Source organism: Sparus aurata, chromosome 18 (genome assembly GCF_900880675.1).
Source record: "Sparus aurata chromosome 18, fSpaAur1.1, whole genome shotgun sequence".
NCBI classification, from domain to species: domain Eukaryota; kingdom Metazoa; phylum Chordata; class Actinopteri; order Spariformes; family Sparidae; genus Sparus; species Sparus aurata.
In genome coordinates, this window is record NC_044204.1 from 32,993,790 (window position 1) to 33,013,900 (window position 20,111).

General features: G+C 41.6%; 2 protein-coding genes across 2 annotated transcripts; both read left to right on the top strand.

Annotated features, from left to right (window-relative positions):
* Nucleotides 1–1,272: 1,272 nt before the first annotated feature.
* On the top strand, nucleotides 1,273–3,187 carry LOC115568669 (uncharacterized). Its single transcript, XM_030396173.1, has 6 exons — nucleotides 1,273–1,315; nucleotides 1,486–1,812; nucleotides 1,913–2,269; nucleotides 2,350–2,475; nucleotides 2,632–2,693; nucleotides 2,785–3,187. The coding sequence occupies exons 1-6, from the start codon at nucleotides 1,273–1,275 to the stop codon at nucleotides 2,905–2,907; spliced, it is 1,038 nt and encodes a 345-aa protein (XP_030252033.1). The 3' UTR covers nucleotides 2,908–3,187.
* A 3,719-nt stretch (nucleotides 3,188–6,906) lies between these two features.
* On the top strand, nucleotides 6,907–9,032 carry LOC115568728 (uncharacterized). Its single transcript, XM_030396288.1, has 6 exons — nucleotides 6,907–6,952; nucleotides 7,124–7,447; nucleotides 7,548–7,904; nucleotides 7,985–8,110; nucleotides 8,463–8,524; nucleotides 8,616–9,032. The coding sequence occupies exons 1-6, from the start codon at nucleotides 6,910–6,912 to the stop codon at nucleotides 8,736–8,738; spliced, it is 1,035 nt and encodes a 344-aa protein (XP_030252148.1). The 5' UTR covers nucleotides 6,907–6,909; the 3' UTR covers nucleotides 8,739–9,032.
* Nucleotides 9,033–20,111: the final 11,079 nt, after the last annotated feature.

Consider the following 20,111-nt stretch of genomic DNA (forward strand, 5'->3'; position numbering starts at 1 on the left):
TTTTAGCCTATAAGTGATTTTGCTATCAGTGGGTCTCGAGGCAGGTGACCGCTTTCATCAGAGAGGAGTATCAGCAAAGAAGTGGTTGAGTAGTAATTGAGTAACGGCCCAGTCACCAGGACAAAGAGTTGACAGTCAAAGGGATAGTTCGGGGTTTTTTGAAGTGGGGACATATAAAGTACATATCTATAGTGGATCTGTTTCCTACCGTTTCACCAATCAGCGCAGCCTCAGTTTGGAGAAGTAGAGAGCCGCACCAGCCCAGACGCTCAGCTTTGTACTGCAGTGAACGGGGACCAGAGAAAAAGCGAAATTAACCACCTAAAACAAGGCTCACCTTAAAAAGTCCATATCAGTTCAAGTGTACGTTGTATAAGGAAAATTCACACCGCTTCACAGCGCTGTCAGACCCCCCTTTCTTTTGGCACTACATTTTCTCAACCGTAGAACCTCCGTATCCCTACACATCAGCGCAACTGGGCAACAGGTGATCTGTGAGCGGCGAAATACAGAGGCGATCGGTGATTACGGTAGGAAACAGATCGACTACAGATATGTACTTTATATGACCCCACTTCAAAAAAACCGAACTATCCCTTTAATGTTTCTGCTAACCACTGATACATTCACATCATATGGACATTTCTAAAAGAAAACATTTCATATCACTTTAACATTACATTTTTACAGTATGACCTGACTTTCATATCACGAGGTGGAAGTGATGAAAGTGGAGTTACAGGAGAGAAAGCTGTGAAGTCAGTGAGCGCAGTTTGAAACTGCATTTCAGCATTTGTTAGTGTGAAACCAGTGACCACCAGAAGATTTCCAGTCCGTTGAAGCAACAAGTGCCGAAACTGTGACGATAGAGCCTTCTCCACTGCTGCCCCCACCCTCTTAACAAAGCTGGGTCTCTACAGCATCTTCAGCCGACAAACTTTCGCTAATATGTCCACTAATAGTATGTTGGTGTGTGTGTGTGTATGTGTGTGTGTGTGTGTGTTTATGTGAGTGTTGTGGTGGTGAAGAGGGGCAACCACAGCATGCAGTGGAAAAAAAAGCTTTATTAACATCAAATAGTGAGTGCATGAGAGAAAGCGGTAACATGCTTCACATAGAGCAGGACAACACCCGTGTGGCAGGAAATGTACTTTGTATGTATATTCTATGATAACCAATCAGAAGCATGAGATTGTCTGAGCGTCTTGAACACGTCACCACCTTCACACTCTTAAATACAAACAAGCTTCCTTATAAAGTCAGTGTGTCAAGATGATCGTGTTCTGCGTTACACTGCTTCTCCTTCATCAAGGACGTAAGTGCTGTCGAATCATGACCATATATTCTCATTTAAGTATCTTAATGCAAACTAGATGTAGAGTATGGTGGTTAGTCTGATTATCGTTTATCTTCTTTATCTTTGTTAACATTATACTCTAATTTTTATTTACTGAATAATCTTTTGTACATTTTAATTTCTTTTAGATGCTCTGGTTCCAGTGACCACAGTTCAACTTGGTGAACCTGTGACCTTCACATGTGATCTGCCTTTCGATGAGTTGAGCAGTAAACCTCTTCACTGGTACAAGCAGAGTGTCGGATATGATCTGAAATTAATTGTAACATTTGGGAAAAATATAAACCCTGTGTTCGGACCAGAGTTTTCTGAATCTAGATTGGAACTGAAAGTTGAGAAGAATATTAGTAATCTGACCATTTTGAGAACAACTGAAGAAGATGAGGGAATGTATCACTGTGCAGTCATAGACTGGGATAAGAATCTTTGGAGTGGAACCTATTTGTCATTAAAAGGTAAATATGTGATTTATTTTTTGCAATAATTTGGAGTCACTTTGACCAATTTCAGCTACATTGTGTTGATGTTCTTTACCTTCACTGAAACATCACACAGGAAACACTCAGAGGACATCGAACTACACTGTTGTTCAGCAGCCGACAGCCTCTGATCCAGTCCGTCCAGGAGACTTGAAGACTCTGCAGTGTTCAGTCCTCTCTGACTCTGAGACTAAAACATGTCCAGGAGATCACAGTGTGTTCTGGTTCAGAGTCGGATCAGATAAATCTCATCCAAACATCCTCTACACTGATGGAAACAGACGTGATGAATGTGAAGACAGATCTGACACTCAGAAAAGCTGCGTTCATCACTTCTCTAAGAACATCAACTCCTCTGATGCTGGAACTTACTACTGTGCTGTGGCCACATGTGGAGAGATACTGTTTGGAAATGGAGCTAAAGTGGAAATCGGTATGATTCTGAATTCAATACTGGTATTCTAAACATTTTTATAACATCATGAGTGGTACGTTTTTCTCTTTGTTTTTTAGAGCGAAGAATGAGTCCTGAATTAATTGCTCTGGTGATAGCGATAATCTTCTTGGTCATTTCTCTGATTGGAAATATTGTTTTCATCTGTCGCCGAACTTCAAGATCAATATGTGAACAAGTTAAAGGTGAGTGTTGTTGACTAATCATCAATTTTAGTACTCCAGTTGAATGACTTTAAAAGTTCATATAATGTAGATGATTGAAATGTGTTGAATCAGTGGAGGATCATTATGTAAAAATCAGACATAGAACAAAATGTTCTGGTTTTTATTAAACATCAGGAATAGAAGGCATACCTTCACAAGCAAGACATGACAACTCGAGCCAACCAGTACGTGATATTGTAAGTATTGTTATTTAATAAATATAATTCCCAGCAGCTCTGCATAAAAACATGAATATACTGTCTAAAGAGCCATTTATCTGCTGCACAGGTGGAAGGTGGAGATGATCTGAACTATGCTGCGTTGCATTTAACTGGACGGAAAGCTACAAGAGGACGTAAGAAGAAAGAGTTGAAGACTGAAGAAAGTGTGTATTCTCAAGTTAGATGCTGAATGTGAAAGTGTGTCCATGAAATCATGTGAATCGTTGGTTTACAGTACTGGCTGATTGACCGGTTAAGTAATTAATGTTGTGGCTTCCCTTCAAACTATAATGCGAATGAGGTGTTTCATGATAAAAGCCACAATCATCCTGCACCACATGCTCTTTATAGTTCATGCTTATATATCGATCATTGCATTATATATGTGTTTGCATGTACTTGCCCTAGCTGACTTAAATCAAGAAATAATACTCACAATCTTTAACAGAGCTATTAAAGTCTATAGCTTTTTTTTTTTTTTTTTTTTTTTTTGACATATCTTTCAAACAATTCACTTCCTGCTTTTATTGTATTAGTTGAAATAACACATTGTCTGTATTTGAAATCTGAGGATTGAAATAAATTGACCAAAAGCTTTGTGAGTGTTAAATGTTGATGTTGAACAGGCCTGGTCACAGTCAGAAACATAATGTCAGAACAAATATAGCAAGTGCAGCCACGGATCACAGGTAGAGGCAAATCTAGTCTCGGAGAGCAGAATTTAAATCCATACGAAAACAGAAATTACTATTGTTCCAATCCACTTATTATTTAGTGGAACAATGGATTTAAAAGAAAGGCTTCAGCAGTGTAATTAGTCAAACTAAGGATGTAGCTTTACAAGTTAAAGCCTTCGTGAAAATTCAACTTTGTGATACTATTTCTCAAATGTGGTTCAGCAAGAAAACACAGTGCATGAAAAGATAAAGAGGTAATATTTATTCATAATGTCATACATATATCATACAACGTAACGCATCAGTTTTAACTGATATGTGGTTTTGTAAAGAAACATAATTAGGTAACGTTTATCATGTGCTTCAGTATCATATCTGATTCTCAAATCAATAAAACTCTGTACAACGTTCCAACTGCTTCTTTGTACCCAGGTAGATTTACACATAGCGCGCGCACACACACACACACACACACACACACACACACACACACACACACTCACTCACTAACTCACAATCACACATAATTCAATGGATCCCACTCATGTTATTGCAGACCTATCCTACTCTGCCTCTGATGGGTTGGAATTGTTTGTTACGTTCTCTGCTCTTGACTTAAACTGTTTACTCAAAAACTACCTCTGGATCATCCTTGAACAGAGGAGGTGACCTACAACATTACTTATCACCCACCTACAATGCTGTACTGAGTTCTCTCCCTAGACAGCTTAACAACCATTCACACCTGAGCTCACCTAGCTGGTGAGAATGAAGGCCGGTTGGATCATCGACCCACAAGTGGGCCAAACGATTCTGAAACTCAGAGCTCACACGTGTCCTTAGCGACTCTGTAAGGACACTCCCACACAGAGATTAAAAGCCTGCAACTCCCTTCAAGTTAGTTAGAACTGAAGAAGCCTCTTGTTTGAGAGGTGAAACATCTCCAAGAAACTGAAACAAGTCCAGTTGTCTACGATACAGCACTTAGATCTACCATGACCTGTAGTATCGAGAACCTCTATCAGCAGTACCTCTGTAAATGTCTGCTTTAGGTTGTATATAAACTGTAGTTTTACAGGTAAACACACCAACCTCTTTAGCTTCTCTCTCTGTCTTCTGCTGCTCCTGTCTGGATTATTCATCCTCTGAAGCCACTCTTCAGAAGGTCTCTGAGCTTGTTAGATGGAGTTGCCAGGTAGGTGACAGGTGGCTGCCCTGCCGCTGCTCAGCTACCTGGCCTGTCTGCTTTACCTAACGGGCCCAGAGACACTGCAGCTGTGAAAGCCAGTCGTTGTGGTGTGTTTACCAGGGCAACTAAAGCTCATCCTCTGCTGTTCCACTGCTGGCTGTATGTTATCCAAACCACCCACAAAAAACAAACAAAACACAAGCCAGTAACACCTGACAGTCACCTAACATACAGCTAGGAAATAATAACACGTCAGTTACGATGACAGAGATTTTCGTGGACATTGTAGATTACTAGACAAAAGGGATGGAGTTGAGAGACTTGGTAGTCTGCTGTACAATCAGAGACAGGGAGGGAGCTCAGTTGGCCAGGATACATTTACTGGTATAAACAGGCGACAAAAGATAAAAGAATTAGCTATCTAACATGCTATTTCCTAAGTGCATGTTCAGTGGCTGTCTGGTGATAATGGGTTGTGCTCGTGTTGTCCTCGCAGTTGTGTAAAACAAACAGCCAGCAGTAGAGCTGCTGCAGCGTACTGTGAGCTGTAGTTCCCCTGAAAGTAAAGACACGACCAGGGTTGGCTGTCGCAACTGCAGTGTCTCTGGGCTTGTTAGGTAGAGACAGGCCAGGTGGCGTCTGTCTGCTCTTCAGGTCGAGCACAGAGACACTCTGAAGTGCAGCTCCTGAGGATGAGTGATTCTGACAGGAGCAGCAGAGGACTGGAAGAAAGGCTAAAGAGTCGATATGTTTAGTCGCAAAACTACAGCTTATAACCTTCTGATAACAGACATTACCAGAACTACTGAACAGTTTGAGTCAAGCATAGTGAACACAACTAACAAGGCCAACCAATCAGAGACATAGTTGGGCAGGTCTTAAAATATGTACTTTTAACCACCAAAAAATCTATATATCAGGAGCCTGTGCCATCAAAGCTTTTAGCCTATAAGTGATTTTGCCTATTAGTGGGTCTCGAGGCAGGTGACCGCTTTCATCAGAGAGGAGTATCAGCAAAGAAGTGGTTGAGTAGTAATTGAGTAACGGCCCAGACACCAGGACAAAGAGTTGACAGTCAAAGGGATAGTTCGGGTTTTTTGAAGTGGGGACATATAAAGTACATATCTATAGTGGATCTGTTTCCTACCGTTTCACCGATCAGCGCAGCCTCAGTTTGGAGAAGTAGAGAGCCGTTCCAGCCCAGATGCTCAGCTTTGTACTGCAGTGAACGGGGACCAGAGAAAAAGCTAAATTAACCACCTAAAACAAGGCTCACCTTAAAAAGTCCATATCAGTTCAAGTGTACGTTATATAAGGAAAATTCAGACCGCTTTACATCGCTGTCAGACTGCCCTTTCTTTTGGCACTACATTTTCTCAACCGTAGAACCTCCGTATCCCTACAAATTAGCGCAACTGGGCAACAGGTGATCTGTGAGCGGCGAAATACAGTGCGAGGCCCAGTTGCTGGACGAGAGGTTTACTTTCGATAAAAACTAAACTTAACTCTCCGTATCCCTCTGCATTAGCGTAACTGTGTTGGGATACAGACGTTCTATGGTTGAGAAAATGTAGTCGGTGATTACGGTAGGAAACAGATCGACTACAGATATGTACTTTATATGACCCCACTTCAAAAAAACCGAACTATCCCTTAAATGTTTCTGCTAACCACTGATACATTCACATCATATGGACATTTCTAAAAGAAACATGTCATATCACTTTAACATTACATTTTTACAGTATGACCTGACTTTCATATCAAGAGGTGGAAGTGATGAAAGTGGAGTTACAGGAGAGAAAGCTGTGAAGTCAGTGCGCGCAGTTTGAAACTGCATTTCAGCATTTGTTAGTGTGAAACCAGTGACCACCAGAAGATTTCCAGTCCGTTGAAGCAACAAGTGCTGAAACTGTGACGATAGAGCCGTCTCCACTGCTGCCCCCACCCTCTTAACATAAGCTGGGGTCTCTACAGCATCTTCAGGCCGACAAACTTTCGCTAATATGTCCACTAATAGTATGGTGGTGTGTGTGTGTGTGTGTGTGTGTGTGTGCATGTGTTTATGTGAGTGTTGTGGTGGTGAGGGGACAACCACAGCATGCAGTGGAAAAAAAACTTTATTAACATCAAATAGAGACTGCATGAGAGAAAGAGGTAACATGCTCCACATAGAGCAGGATAACACCCGTGTGGCAGGAAATGTACTTTGAATATATATTCTGTGATAACCAATCAGAAGCATGAGATTGTCTGAGCGTCTTGAACCGTCACCACGTTCACTCTCTTAAATACAAACAAGCTTCCTTATAAAGTCAGTGTGAAGATGATCGTGTTCTGCGTTACACTGCTTCTCCTTCATCAAGGATGTAAGTGCTGTCGAATCATGACGATTAAATTTTCCTATTTAAGTATCTTAATGCAAACTAGATGAAGAGTATGGTGGTTAGTGTGATTATCTTTTATCTTATTCATCTTTTCACATTATACTCTAATTGTCATTTACTGATTAATCTATTGTACATTTTAATTTCTTTTAGATGCTCTGGTTCCAGTGACCACAGTTCAACTTGGTGAACCTGTGACCTTCACATGTGTTGTGCCTTCTGATCAGTTTCGCCGTGATATTTACTGGTACAAGCAGAGTGTCGGAGATGTTCTAAAATTAATTGTGGCACTTAAGAGTAATTATAAACCTGTGTTCGGACCAGAGTTTATTGAATCTAGATTGGATCTGAAAGTTGAGAAGAATATTAGTAAATTGACCATTTTTAGCACAATTGAAGAAGACGAGGGAATGTATCACTGTGCAGTCATTTACTTGAATAAGAATTTTTGCAGTGGAAACTATTTGTCATTAAAAGGTAATTACGTGATCTGTTTTTGCAATGTTTTGGAGTCACTTTAAACCACTTTCAGCTTCATTGTGTTAATCTTCTTTCACTTAACTGAAACATCACACAGGAAACACTCAGAGGACATCGAACTACACTGTTGTTCAGCAGCCGACAGCCTCTGATCCAGTCCGTCCAGGAGACTTGAAGACTCTGCAGTGTTCAGTCCTCTCTGACTCTGAGACTAAAACATGTCCAGGAGATCACAGTGTGTTCTGGTTCAGAGTCGGATCAGATAAATCTCATCCAAACATCCTCTACACTGATGGAAATAGACGTGATGAATGTGAAGACAGATCTGACACTCAGAAAAGCTGCGTTTATCACTTCTCTAAGAAGGTCAACTCCTCTGATGCTGGAACTTACTACTGTGCTGTGGCCACATGTGGAGAGATACTGTTTGGAAATGGAGATAAAGTGGAAATCGGTATGATTCTGTGTTCAATACTGGTATTCATAACATTTTAATAACATCATGACTGGTTAGTTTTTCTCTTTGTTGTCTAGAGCGAATAATGAGTCCTGAATTAATTGCTCTGGTGATGGCAATAATCTGCTTGGTCATTTCTCTGATTGGAAATATTGTTTTCATCTGTCGCCGAACTTCAAGATCAATATGTGAACAAGTTAAAGGTGAGTGTTGTTGACTGAATCAACAATTGTATGACTTAAAAAGTTTATATAATGTTGGAAGAGTACCATCACACAGAACCGGATGAACATCAGCCTCAAGTTCCCGGATAAAATAATACATATCAGTGAATATATGTTATTTAGCACATCATTAATTAATGTATCATCAAACGTGTAGAACAACGTAAGTCACCAAATTGTTGTCTTTGTACATTACACAATCTTAATAATGAAAGACTTTCAACTGTATTTATTTTCAATATTGACTGAAATTATTCGAATCAGTGGAAGATACTTATTTAAAAATACTTATTTAGTGGATCAAAATGTTCTTGTTTTTATTGAACATCAGGAATTGAAGGCATACCTTCACAAGCAAGACATGACAACTTGAGCCAACCAGTACGTGATATTGTAAGTACTGCTATTATATTAAATATAATTCCCAGCAGCTCTGCATAAAAACATGACTATATTGTAAAAGAGCCATTTATCTGCTGCACAGGTGGAAGGTGGAGATGATCTGAACTATGCTGCATTGCACATAACTGGACGGAAAGCTTCAAGGGGACGTAAGAAGAAAGAGTTGAAGACTGAAGAATGTGTGTATTCTCAAGTTAGATGCTGAATGTGAAAGTGTGTCAATGAAACCATGTGAATTGTTGGTTTACAGCACTGGCTGATTGACAGTGTAAATGAATAATGTTGTGGCTTCCCTTCAAACTATGAGAATGAGGTGTTTCATGATAAAAGCCACAATCATCCTGCAGCACATGCTCTTTATATTTCATGCTTATATATCGATCATTGCATTATATATGTGTTTGCATTTACTTGCCCTAGCTGACATAAGTCAAGAAATATTACTCACAATCTTTGTCAGAGCTATTAAAATCTGAACTTTTTCCTCTCATATCTTTAACAATTGTTTTTCTGCTTGAATTGTATACGTTGAAAGGATGTATTGTATGCATTTGAAATTTGAGGACTAAAGAAGCCACAGATCTCAGGTAGAGGCAAATCTGGTCTCGGAGAGCAAAACTTAAATCCACATGAGAACAGAAGTAGAGCACTGTGCAAGAAATGAAATGAGAAGACAATTCAACTGGTTGTCTCAGGCATTACTGGTTGCAGTGGATATTGTTCCAATCATATTAGCTTTAGTGGAACAATGGATTTCAGAGAAAGGCCTCAGCAGTGTGATTGGTCAAACTAAGGATGTAGCTTCCAAAGTCAGAGCTTTTTGAAAATTCTACTCTGCGTTACTACTTCTCCAATGTGGCGCAGCAAGAAAACACAGTGCACGAAAACATAAAGAGGGAATATATACATAATATTATACATTAAACATAATATATACAATACCACACAACCAAAGCAAATGTGAAGCAGCAACATAAGGAACATTTTTTTAACTGATCTGTGGTTTTGCAAAAAACACAATCCAATTGCCAAATCAATGAATCTCTATACCACGTTCAAACTGCTACCTTGTACCCAGGTAGATTTACATGCAGCACACACAAACACACACACACACACACACACACACACACACACACACACACACACACACACACACACACACACACACATGATGTAATGGATCCCACTCATGTTCTTGCAAGACCTACCCTACTCCGCCTCTGATTGGTTGGCATTGTTTGCTATGTTCTCTGTAACTGACTTAAACTGTTTACTCACACAGTACCTCTGGACCATCCTTGAACAGAGGAGGCGGTCTTAGACATTACTTATCGCCCACCTACAATGCTGTACTGAGTTCCCCCCTGTAACCCTGTTAAAAAGTTAAATAAATAAATAGTGGAATAAAAAAAAAAAACCCTTTTTTTTGTAGTTATTGTTTTATTTTCTTATTCTATGTAATAAGTGCATATTTTTGTTTAAGAAGAATGTAAGAGTAATATTTAAAAGTGAAAATATACATTAGTTTAATTTTTCTTACCTGAGGAATTCCCATGAGAGAGCGGGGTGAGAGGTCAGGCGGAGGCGGAATCAGAGGGAGAGGAGGAGAGAGGCAAGCGAGGAGCTGCATGGCGGAGCGGAGCCCTGAAAGAAAAGGTTGATGAAGACGCTGGTTAAGGAAGGTACATGAGACAATTGGACAGAAAGTCTCGTTGTGACTGTTCATTGAACTTAACCTATTGTCGAGTTGAAAGGAGGCAGACTCCAGAGATAAATGTTCCATGAGGATTACAGCTAAAGTTAGCATAACTCATGTGAGCTTGCCTGACGACCTTCACAAAAGAGCAGCTAATACAGCACTCCCATAAGTGAAGCCGACGTTTGCCTGCTGTGTGAACACCTACTGGAGAGACCGCGTGACTGTCTGACACAGACATCACTTGGAGCTCGAGTGACTCGTCTGCGGCCACCGTCCAAGCAACCCACTGCCGGACGAGACGGACCAGGACTACGGCATTACAGTGAGGTCATTATCACTGGGGTTTTTGTTTTAGCCTTTGTTTCCTCTGCGCAAGGCGCAAAGCAGTCTTGTTGGATTAAGGTTTCTGTGAACTCAAGCAACGTCTCAGGCCTGCATCGATCCTCTCATTAAAGGGTACCCATTTTATTTTCATTTAAGTAGTTAGAGTGCCAGCTTCAGGTGTGATATTTTGAGTTGTTTTGAGTGTTTGTTGTTGATATTGAGTGATTTACTGGAGACACTGAAGAGACATTTTTGATAATTGGAACTATGAGAGACATCTTTGATTTTGGGTTATTGACTGAAACTTACCTGAAATACCAGGACTAGAAATTTAAATATTACCATTTTTCTTCATTTTTCTCTTATTTCAATATTGTTTGTTGCCGAATATTAACTAAAGTCCATAATTAACATTTACCTGTGGCTATTTCTTTATCTTTGCATGTTATAACTAGTGTTGTTTATACTGGTACTTTATCTAAGAGTGCTGAAGAGGGAGAACTACCAGTGAAAGGGTACACATGAGGAAGAAAATTCATTGGTTAAATGTCATTTAGTGCTGTAGTGGTTAAAACACAGTCATGAAAGTGACAGTTGATAATAAACAGTGTGTTACAGTGCACTTACCTGATTGCATTAATTAGCTAACTAATATAGAGTTTGTTAGAGAAAAATAACGAATTTGATGAGTGCACCTCGGTGAGATAGACTTGACGTCTAGAGGGCGCTACACTCCCAAGACAGCACAACAGCCATTCACACCATGGTTCACCTAGCCTTAGCAACCAACGTGAAGGCTGGTTGGGTCAACGATCGACAAGTGGTCCTAACGACTCTGAAACTCAGTGCTCACATGTGTCTTTAATGACTCTGTAAGGACACTCCCACACAGAGTTTAAAAGTCTGTACCTCCCTTCCCTTCGGGGCGGCTGTAGCTCAGTGGGTAGAGCTGGTGGGCCAGTGATTAGATTACTGGAGCTGGTTTGAATCCCAGCTCCCCAGGGTGGAACTGAGCTACATGTCGAAGTATCCTTCCTCCATCCTTCCCTCACTTGTGAACAAGACCCCAAGATACTTAAACTCCTCCACTTGAGGCAGGAACTCTCCCCCAACCCGGAGGGAGCAAGCCACCTTTTTCCGGTTGAGAACCATGGCCTCGGATTTGGAGGTGCTGATTCTCATCCCAGCCGCTTCACACTCGGCTGCAAACCGCCCCAGGACATGCTGGAGGTCCTGGCTCGAAGGAGCCAACAAGACCACATCATCCGCGAAAAGCAGAGATGAAATCAAGTGGCTCCCGAGCCAGATCCCCTCCGGCCCGTGGCTGCGCCTAGAAATTCTGTCCATAAAATTAATGAACAGAACCGGTGACAAAGGGCAGCCCTGCCGGAGTCCAACATGCACTGGGAACAGGTCTGACTTACTGCCGGCAATGCGAACCAAGCTCCTGCTCCGGTCGTACAGGGACCGTACAGCCCTTAAGAGAAGGCCTCCGACCCCGTACTCCCGGAGCACCTCCCACAGAATGCCACGAGGGACACGGTCGAATGCTGTCTCCAATTCCACAAAACACATGTGGACCGGTTGGGCAAACTCCCATGAACCCTCGAGCACCCTGCGGAGGGTATAGAGCTGGTCCAGTGTTCCGGACGAAAACTGCATTGTTCCTACTGAATCCAAGGTTCGACTATCGGCCAAATTCTCCTCTCCAGTACCCTGGAATAGACATTCCCAGGGAGGCTGGGACACCCTCCGGTCCCCCTTTTTGAATAGGGGGACCACCAGCCCGGTCTGCCGGTCCAGAGGCACTGGCCCCGACTGCCATGCGATGCTGCAAAATCACATTGTCTAATTTTTAAAGAATTTATTTGCAAATTATGATGGAAAATAAGTATTTGGTCAATAACAAAAGTTCATCTCAATACTTTGTTATATACCCTTTGTTGGCAATGACAGAGGTCAAACGTTTTCTGTAAGTCTTCACAAGGTTTTCACACACTGTCTCTGGTATTTTGGCCCATTCCTCCATGCAGATCTCCTCTAGAGCAGTGATGTTTTTGGGCTGTCGCTGGGCAACACGGACTTTCAACTCCCTCCAAAGATTTTCTATGGGGTTGAGATCTGGAGACTGGCTAGGCCACTCCAGGACCTTGAAATGCTTCTTACGAAGCCACTCCTTCGTTGCCCGGGCGGTGTGTTTGGGATCATTGTCATGCTGAACGACCCAGCCACGTTTCATCTTCAATGCCCTTGCTGATGGAAGGAGGTTTTCACTCAAAATCTCATGATACATGGCCCCATTCATTCTTTTCTTTAAACGGATCAGTCGTCCTGGTCCCTTTGCAGAAAAACAGCCCCAAAGCATGATGTTTCCACCCCCATGCTTCACAGTAGGTATGGTGTTCTTTGGATGCAACTCAGCAGTCTTTCTCCTCCAAACACGACAAGTTGAGTTTTTACCAAATAGTTCTATTTTGGTTTCATCTGACCATATGACATTCTCCCAATCCTCTTCTGGATCATCCAAACGCTCTCTAGCAAACTTCAGACGGTCCTGGACATGTACTGGCTTAAGCAGGGGGACAAGTCTGGCACTGCAGGATTTGAGTCCCTGGCGGCGTAGTGTGTTACTGATGGTAGCCTTTGTTACTTTGGTCCCAGCTCTCTGCAGGTCATTCATTATGTCCCCCCGTGTGGTTCTGGGATTTTTGCTCACCGTTCTTGTGATCATTTTGACCCCACGGGGTGAGATCTTGTGTGGAGCCCCAGATCGGGGAGATTATCAGTGGTCTTGTATGTCTTCCATTTTCTAATAATTGCTCCCACAGTTGATTTCTTCACACCAAGCTGCTTACCTATTGCAGATTCAGTCTTCCCAGCCTGGTGCAGGTCTACAATTTTGTTTCTGGTGTCCTTTGACAGCTCTTTGGTCTTGGCCATAGTGGAGTTTGGAGTGTGACTGTTTGAGGTTGTGGACAGGTGTCTTTTATACTGATAACAAGTTCAAACAGGCACCATTAATACAGGTAACGAGTGGAGGACAGAGGAGCCTCTTAAAGAAGTTACAGGTCTGTGAGAGCCAGAAATCTTGCTTGTTTGTAGGTGACCAAATACTTATTTTACAGAGGAATTTACCAATTAATTTATTAAAAATCCTACAATGTGATTTCCTGGATTCTTTCCCCCCATTCTGTCTCTCATAGTTGTACCTATGATGAAAATGACAGGCCTCTCTAATTTTTTTAAGTGGGAGAACTTGCACAATTGGTGGCTGACTAAATACTTTTTTGCCCCACTGTATCAGGAGCCTGTGCCACAAAGCTATTAGTCTATCAGTGATGTTGCTGTTAGTGGGTCTTGAGGCAGGTGACCGCTTTCATCACAGAGGAGTATCAGCAAAGAAGTGGTTGAGTAACAGCCCAGTCACCAGGGGTCCGTTTCACAAAGCAGGTTCAACAAACTCTGAGTCTAACCCTGAACTCTGAGTTGATCTACTCTGAAATAGGAAACTCTGAGTTTTCGGTTCCAGAACAGCTGATTTGAGTTAGTTTGATCAACTCGGGGTAGTTTAACCTGGAGTTAAGCGTGTGCACCACAAGTATAAAAAGACAGCATCAATGGAGCCCCGATTCGACGAGTCACCATGGCAACGGGGAAGAGGAGGGCTACGTTTTTCACCCCACTGAAATTGGAAATATTAATGCGCTCATACGGTGAGTTTGAGCACGTTTTTAGAAGGAAGTGTAACACCGCTGCAGCAGCAAAAGAGAGGGAGAAGGCGTGGGAGAACATTGGTGCTCGGGTCAATGCGTAAGTTTAAATGTAGTCCTTTGCAATCACAATAATATTACAGGGGGAAACTGCTTGAGTGGTAGCCTATTAATTTATTTCATTTAGGTGCAACCCTGGCTGAGAAGTGCACTTGGCTGCAGCTTAAGATGAAACATAAAAACATTAGACCTCGGCATAATCTCATGGGGGTACCTCATTTTGGTCATGTTTTACATTGTAAAGTAAATATTAAGTGGCTGTTTGACTGTACAGTTGTTTTATCCCCAACATAATGCTGTTTTCACACACATGAATGTCTTCTCATCTATATCATGTTCTGTTAAATAATTACGCCTATTTAAACTAACACAGACTTCTACTCAGCCAACAGAAAGAAAGCAGATGCCCGTAAAACGGGTGGTGGCCTAGCATCGCCACCTCTAATGGAGGCAGAGGAGCTGAAAATTATAAAGATGGGTAGTAGCCTTTACAGGGCAAGGCACACTTCTCTGACCGCTCTGCATACAGTTGCCTTGCTCAAGTCCTCTGCATCTCCGACGTTGTTTAAAAAACTCCCATTTGCAAAAAAACACAGCGCAACACACAATATCTGCTGGGATGTGAGAGCATGACTGCGGTTGGCAATGTTAGAAATGTAAGGACGGAGTAGGTTGTGTATGTAAATGATGGACTGTGACGTGAAACGGTACCGCTCAAAAAGATAATTCTCTGGAAATGCAAGAACATCTATGCGCCGTCTCACAGTCATCTCCCGACGAATATTTAATTCTCTGCGCAGTAATGCTGCACCTTCATCCATGGGATCATTATCAAAAGGACATGCCATGGTAGTGAAAACAGTCGCCACCTAATATAATTTCTAATGTAGGCCTACTGACTGATTTTTGAAATGATTTTCTCAAAAAACAGACGGCAGAACTATACTACGCGAAAAATCACCTGCTGACTGAATGAATGAGGAAATCAAATACCGTGTGTGGCTGAAAGAGGGCGGAGACAGAGAGAAACTCGAGGTTTGTTGAGAAAAACCTGGTCCCGACCAGGTTAGGTTCATAGAGTATGTTACCATGGTAACTGACCGAGAGCTTAAGTTACCTCTCTCTGTGAAACAGGCTAGAGTTACCCCTCTTTGTCTGGTTTGAGTTACCACTCTTTGTGAAACTGCATGTATCACTGGGTTGGTTAAGGGACAGTTTGGCTGCTTATCAGAGAGCTGTGAAGGAGGCAAAGTCAGAATATTTGTCCTCTGTTATAGCCAACAGCTATAATCATCCGAGAGTGCTATTTAAAACCATTGACTCTGTTATAAACCCATGCTCTACTGTCCTGTCCGATGCCTCCACCACAACCTGTGAAGAGTTTGTCTCTTTTTTTATAGACAAAGTGGCATCAGTCAGGCAGAATATCAGTAATGTGCTTATGTCCCCTGATGATGATGATGTGTGTGTTCCTCCTGCACAATCTGCTGTTTTCGAGCAGTTTGAGACTATTTCTCTTTCATCTCTCACTAAGGTGGTTAGTGGCCTAAAACCCACTAACTGTCCCTTAGACATTATTCCAGCCAAGTTTCTGAAGGAGGTTTTTAGTTCTGTTGGATCAAGTTTGCTGGTTTTTATAAACACCTGTCTTAGCTCAGGGTCTGTCCCAGCTGCCTTCAAACACGCTGTGGTTAGGCCCCTCCTCAAAAAACCACATCTTGACCCCTCTGTGCTTTCCAATTTTAGACCTGTCTCTCACTTGCCTTTTCTTTCTAAGGTATTGGAAAAAGTTGTTTTTATTCAATTACAAACTTTTTTAGAGATTAATTCTGTCCTGGATAAATTTCAGTCTGGCTTCAGATCCCGGCATAGCACCGAGTCAGCACTGTTAAAGGTGCATAATGATATTGCCTTGTCCGTGGATGCTGGGAACCCCGCTGTGCTGGTACTGCTGGACCTCACAGCGGCTTTCGATACAGTCGACCATGCTATCCTTGTATCTCGCCTAGAGCAGTATGCAGGCATCCGTGGCACCGCCCTCCAATGGTTTAGGTCATACCTGGCAAATAGGAGTTTCTCTGTAACGATTGGTGACCTCTGCTCCTCACAGGCATCCCTCTCTTGTGGGGTGCCTCAAGGCTCTATTCTTGGCCCTATTCTGTTTTCATTGTATATGCTACCTCTGGGATCAATTATAAAAAAACACAATCTGTCTTTTCATTTTTATGCTGATGATTTACAGTTATATTTGCCCATGAGACCCGATGAAAACACTGTACCTACTCAGTTACTGGACTGTATCACTGATATAAAACAGTGGCTGGCTCTGAACTTTTTGCACTTGAATGACAGCAAAACCGAATGCATTTTGTTTGGCACGCCATCTATGTCAAATGTTTTAATTACAAGCTCTGGGACTCTGGCGCCCTTTTTTAAACCACATGTAAAGAATCTTGGGATAACATTTGACAGCGGGCTCAGATTCGATAAACAGATTAGGTCTGTTGTCAGCACAAGTTTTTTTCAGCTGCGTCTCCTGGCCAAAGTGAAGCCTTTTTTAAGTCGGCAGGACCTCGAGAAGGCGATCCACGCTTTCATCAGTTCAAGACTGGACTATTGCAATGCACTTTATGTCGGCCTCAGCCAGTCTTTAATTTCACGTCTCCAACTTGTCCAGAACGCTGCTGCACGATTTTTAACAGGCACGTCCAGGCGTGAACACATTACCCCTGTGCTGTCGTCACTCCACTGGCTTCCAGTTCGTTTTAGAATTGATTTTAAACTTTTATTGTTTGCTTTTTATGCCATTAATGGCCTGGCTCCCTCCTACCTGTCAGAGATTTCAACTGTCCGTGATCATGGCAGGGCCCTCCGTTCTTCCGGCCAGCTCCTGTTAGAGGTCCCAAGGTCAAGACTTAAACAGTGGGGCGATCGTTCTTTTGCTGTCACAGCTCCCAGGCTGTGGAACAGACTGCCCCCTGACATTCGCACCACTACTGACCTCAGCCTTTTTAAATCAAAGCTGAAGACACACTTTTTTAAATTGGCATTTAACTCTGACTAGGGTAGTCCTGCTTTTAGGTGTACTTATTTTGCCTGTTTTTATTTTATGCACTTTTAGAGGGCCTTTAACACCCTGCAGCACTAGTAGCACTTTCTTGTGTTTTCTTGCAGCACTGTAGCACTTTCGTGTGTTTTTATGTACTATTTTATTGCTTTGATGTAAAGCACTTTGGGTACCGTCCGGATATTGTAAAGGGCTATACAAATAAAATTTGATTGATTGATTGATTGAAACGGAAAACTCAGAGTTTCCCTCATTTCAGGGTTAACAGACTCAGAGTTTTCACTAAACCTGCTTTGTGAAACGGACCCCAGGACAAAAAGTTAACAGTTAATGTTTCTGCTAACCACTGATACATTCACATCATATGGACATTTCTAAAAGAAAACATGTCAAATCACTTTAATGTACAGTATGACCTGACTTTCATATGAAAAGGCTCTACTCGATAGAGCCGTCTCCACTGCTGCCCCCACCCTCTTAACAAATCTGGGTGTCTTCAGCATTTCCAGCTGACAAACTCTTGCTAATATGTCCCCTAATAGGATGTTGGTGTGTGTGTGTGTGCGTGTGTGTGTGTGCGTGTGTGTGTGCGTGTTTATCTAAGTGTTGTGGTGGTGAGGGGACAACCACAGCATGCAGTGGAAAAAAGCTTTATTAACATCAAATAGAGACTGCATGAGAGAGAGAGGTAACATGCTCCACATAGAGCAGGATAACACCCGTGTGGCAGGAAATGTACTTTGAATATATATTCTGTGATAACCAATCAGAGGCATGAGATTGTCTGAGCGTCTTGAACACGTCACCACGTTCACTCTCTTAAATACAAACAAGTTTCCTTATAAAGTCAGTGTGAAGATGATCGTGTTCTGCGTTACACTGCTTCTCCTTCATCAAGGATGTAAGTGCTGTCCAATCATGACGTTTATTTTTCCTATTTAAGTATCTTAATGCAAACTAGATGTAGAGTATGGTGGTTAGTGTGATTATCTTTTATCTTATTTATCTTTGTTAACATTACACTCTAATTGTCATCTACTGATTAATCTATTGTACATTTTAATTTCTTTTAGATGCTCTGGTTCCAGTGACCACAGTTCAACTTGGTGAACCTGTGACCTTCACATGTGTTCTGCCTTCTGATGAGTCTCGCCGTGATATTTACTGGTACAAGCAGAGTGTCGGAGATGATCTGAAATTAATTGTGGCACTTAAGAATAATTATAAACCTGTGTTCGGACCAGAGTTTCCTGAATCTAGATTGGATCTGAAAGTTGAGCAGAATATCAGTAAATTGACCATTTTTAGCACAATTGAAGAAGACGAGGGAATGTATCACTCTGCAGTCTTTTACTTGAATAAGAATTTTTGCAGTGGAACCTATTTGTCATTAAAAGGTAATTACGTGATCTGTTTTTGCAATGTTTTGGAGTCACTTTAACCACTTTCAGCTTCATTGTGTTAATGTTCTTTAACTTAACTGAAACATCACACAGGAAACACTCAGAGGACATCGAACTACAGTGTTGTTCAGCAGCCGACAGCCTCTGATCCAGTCCGTCCAGGAGACTTGAAGACTCTCCAGTGTTCAGTCCTCTCCGACTCTGAGACTAAAACATGTCCAGGAGATCACAATGTGTTCTGGTTCAGAGTCGGATCAGATAAATCTCATCCGAACATCCTCTACATTGATGGAAACAGACGTGATGAATGTGGAGACAGATCTGACACTCAGAAAAGCTGTGTTTATCACTTCTCTAAGAAGGTCAGCTCCTCTGATGCTGGAACTTACTACTGTGCTGTGGCCACATGTGGAGAGATACTGTTTGGAAATGGAGCTAAAGTGGAAATCGGTATGATTCTGTGTTCAATACTGGTATTCATAACATTTTAATAACATCATGAGTGGTAAGTTTTTCTCTTTGTTGTCTAGAGCGAATAATGAGTCCTGAATTAATTGCTCTGGTGATGGCAATAATCTGCTTGGTCATTTCCCTGATTGGAAATATTGTTTTCATCTGTCGCCGAACTTCAAGATCGATATGTGAACAAGTTAAAGGTGAGTGTTGTTGACTGAATCATCAATTGTATGACTTGAAAAGTTTATATAATGTCGGAAGAGTACCATCACACAGAACCGGATGAACATCAACCTCAAGTTCCCGGATAAAATAATGCACATCCGTGAATATATGTTGTTTTGCACATCATTTATTTATGTATCACCAAACGTGCAGAACAACGTAAATCACCAAATTGTTGTCACTGTACATTACAAAATTTTAATAATGAAAGACTTTCAACTGTATTTATTTTCAATATTGACTGAAATTATTTGAATCAGTGGAGGATATTTATATAAAAATCAGATTTAGAACAAAATGTTCTTGTTTTTATTGAACATCAGGAATGGAGGGTATACCTTTGCAAGCAAGACATGACAACTCGAGCCAACCAGTACGTGATATTGTAAGTACTGTTATTTTATTAACACAATTCCCAGCAGCTGTGCATAAAAACATGACTATATTGTAAAAGAGCCATTTATCTGCTGCACAGGTGGAAGGTGGAGATGATCTGAACTATGCTGCGTTGCGAATAACTGGACGGAAAGCTTCAAGAGGACGTAAGAAGAAAGAGTTGAAGACTGAAGAATGTGTGTATTCTCAAGTTAGATGCTGAATGTGAAAGTGTGTCCATGAAATCATGTGAATC

What these genes read in the sequence shown, in the direction of transcription:
- LOC115568728 (XM_030396288.1), top strand. Translation starts at nt 6,910, where the DNA reads ATGATCGTGTTCTGCGTTACACTGCTTCTCCTTCATCAAGGAT. An exon ending in GCTTCTCCTTCATCAAGGAT is followed by an intron (nt 6,953 to 7,123) that starts GTAAGTGCTGTC and finishes AATTTCTTTTAG; the next exon opens with ATGCTCTGGTTCCAGTGACC. An exon ending in GCCAACCAGTACGTGATATT is followed by an intron (nt 8,525 to 8,615) that starts GTAAGTACTGCT and finishes TCTGCTGCACAG; the next exon opens with GTGGAAGGTGGAGATGATCT.
- LOC115568669 (XM_030396173.1), top strand. Translation starts at nt 1,273, where the DNA reads ATGATCGTGTTCTGCGTTACACTGCTTCTCCTTCATCAAGGAC. An exon ending in TGGAGCTAAAGTGGAAATCG is followed by an intron (nt 2,270 to 2,349) that starts GTATGATTCTGA and finishes TTTGTTTTTTAG; the next exon opens with AGCGAAGAATGAGTCCTGAA. An exon ending in AATATGTGAACAAGTTAAAG is followed by an intron (nt 2,476 to 2,631) that starts GTGAGTGTTGTT and finishes ATTAAACATCAG; the next exon opens with GAATAGAAGGCATACCTTCA.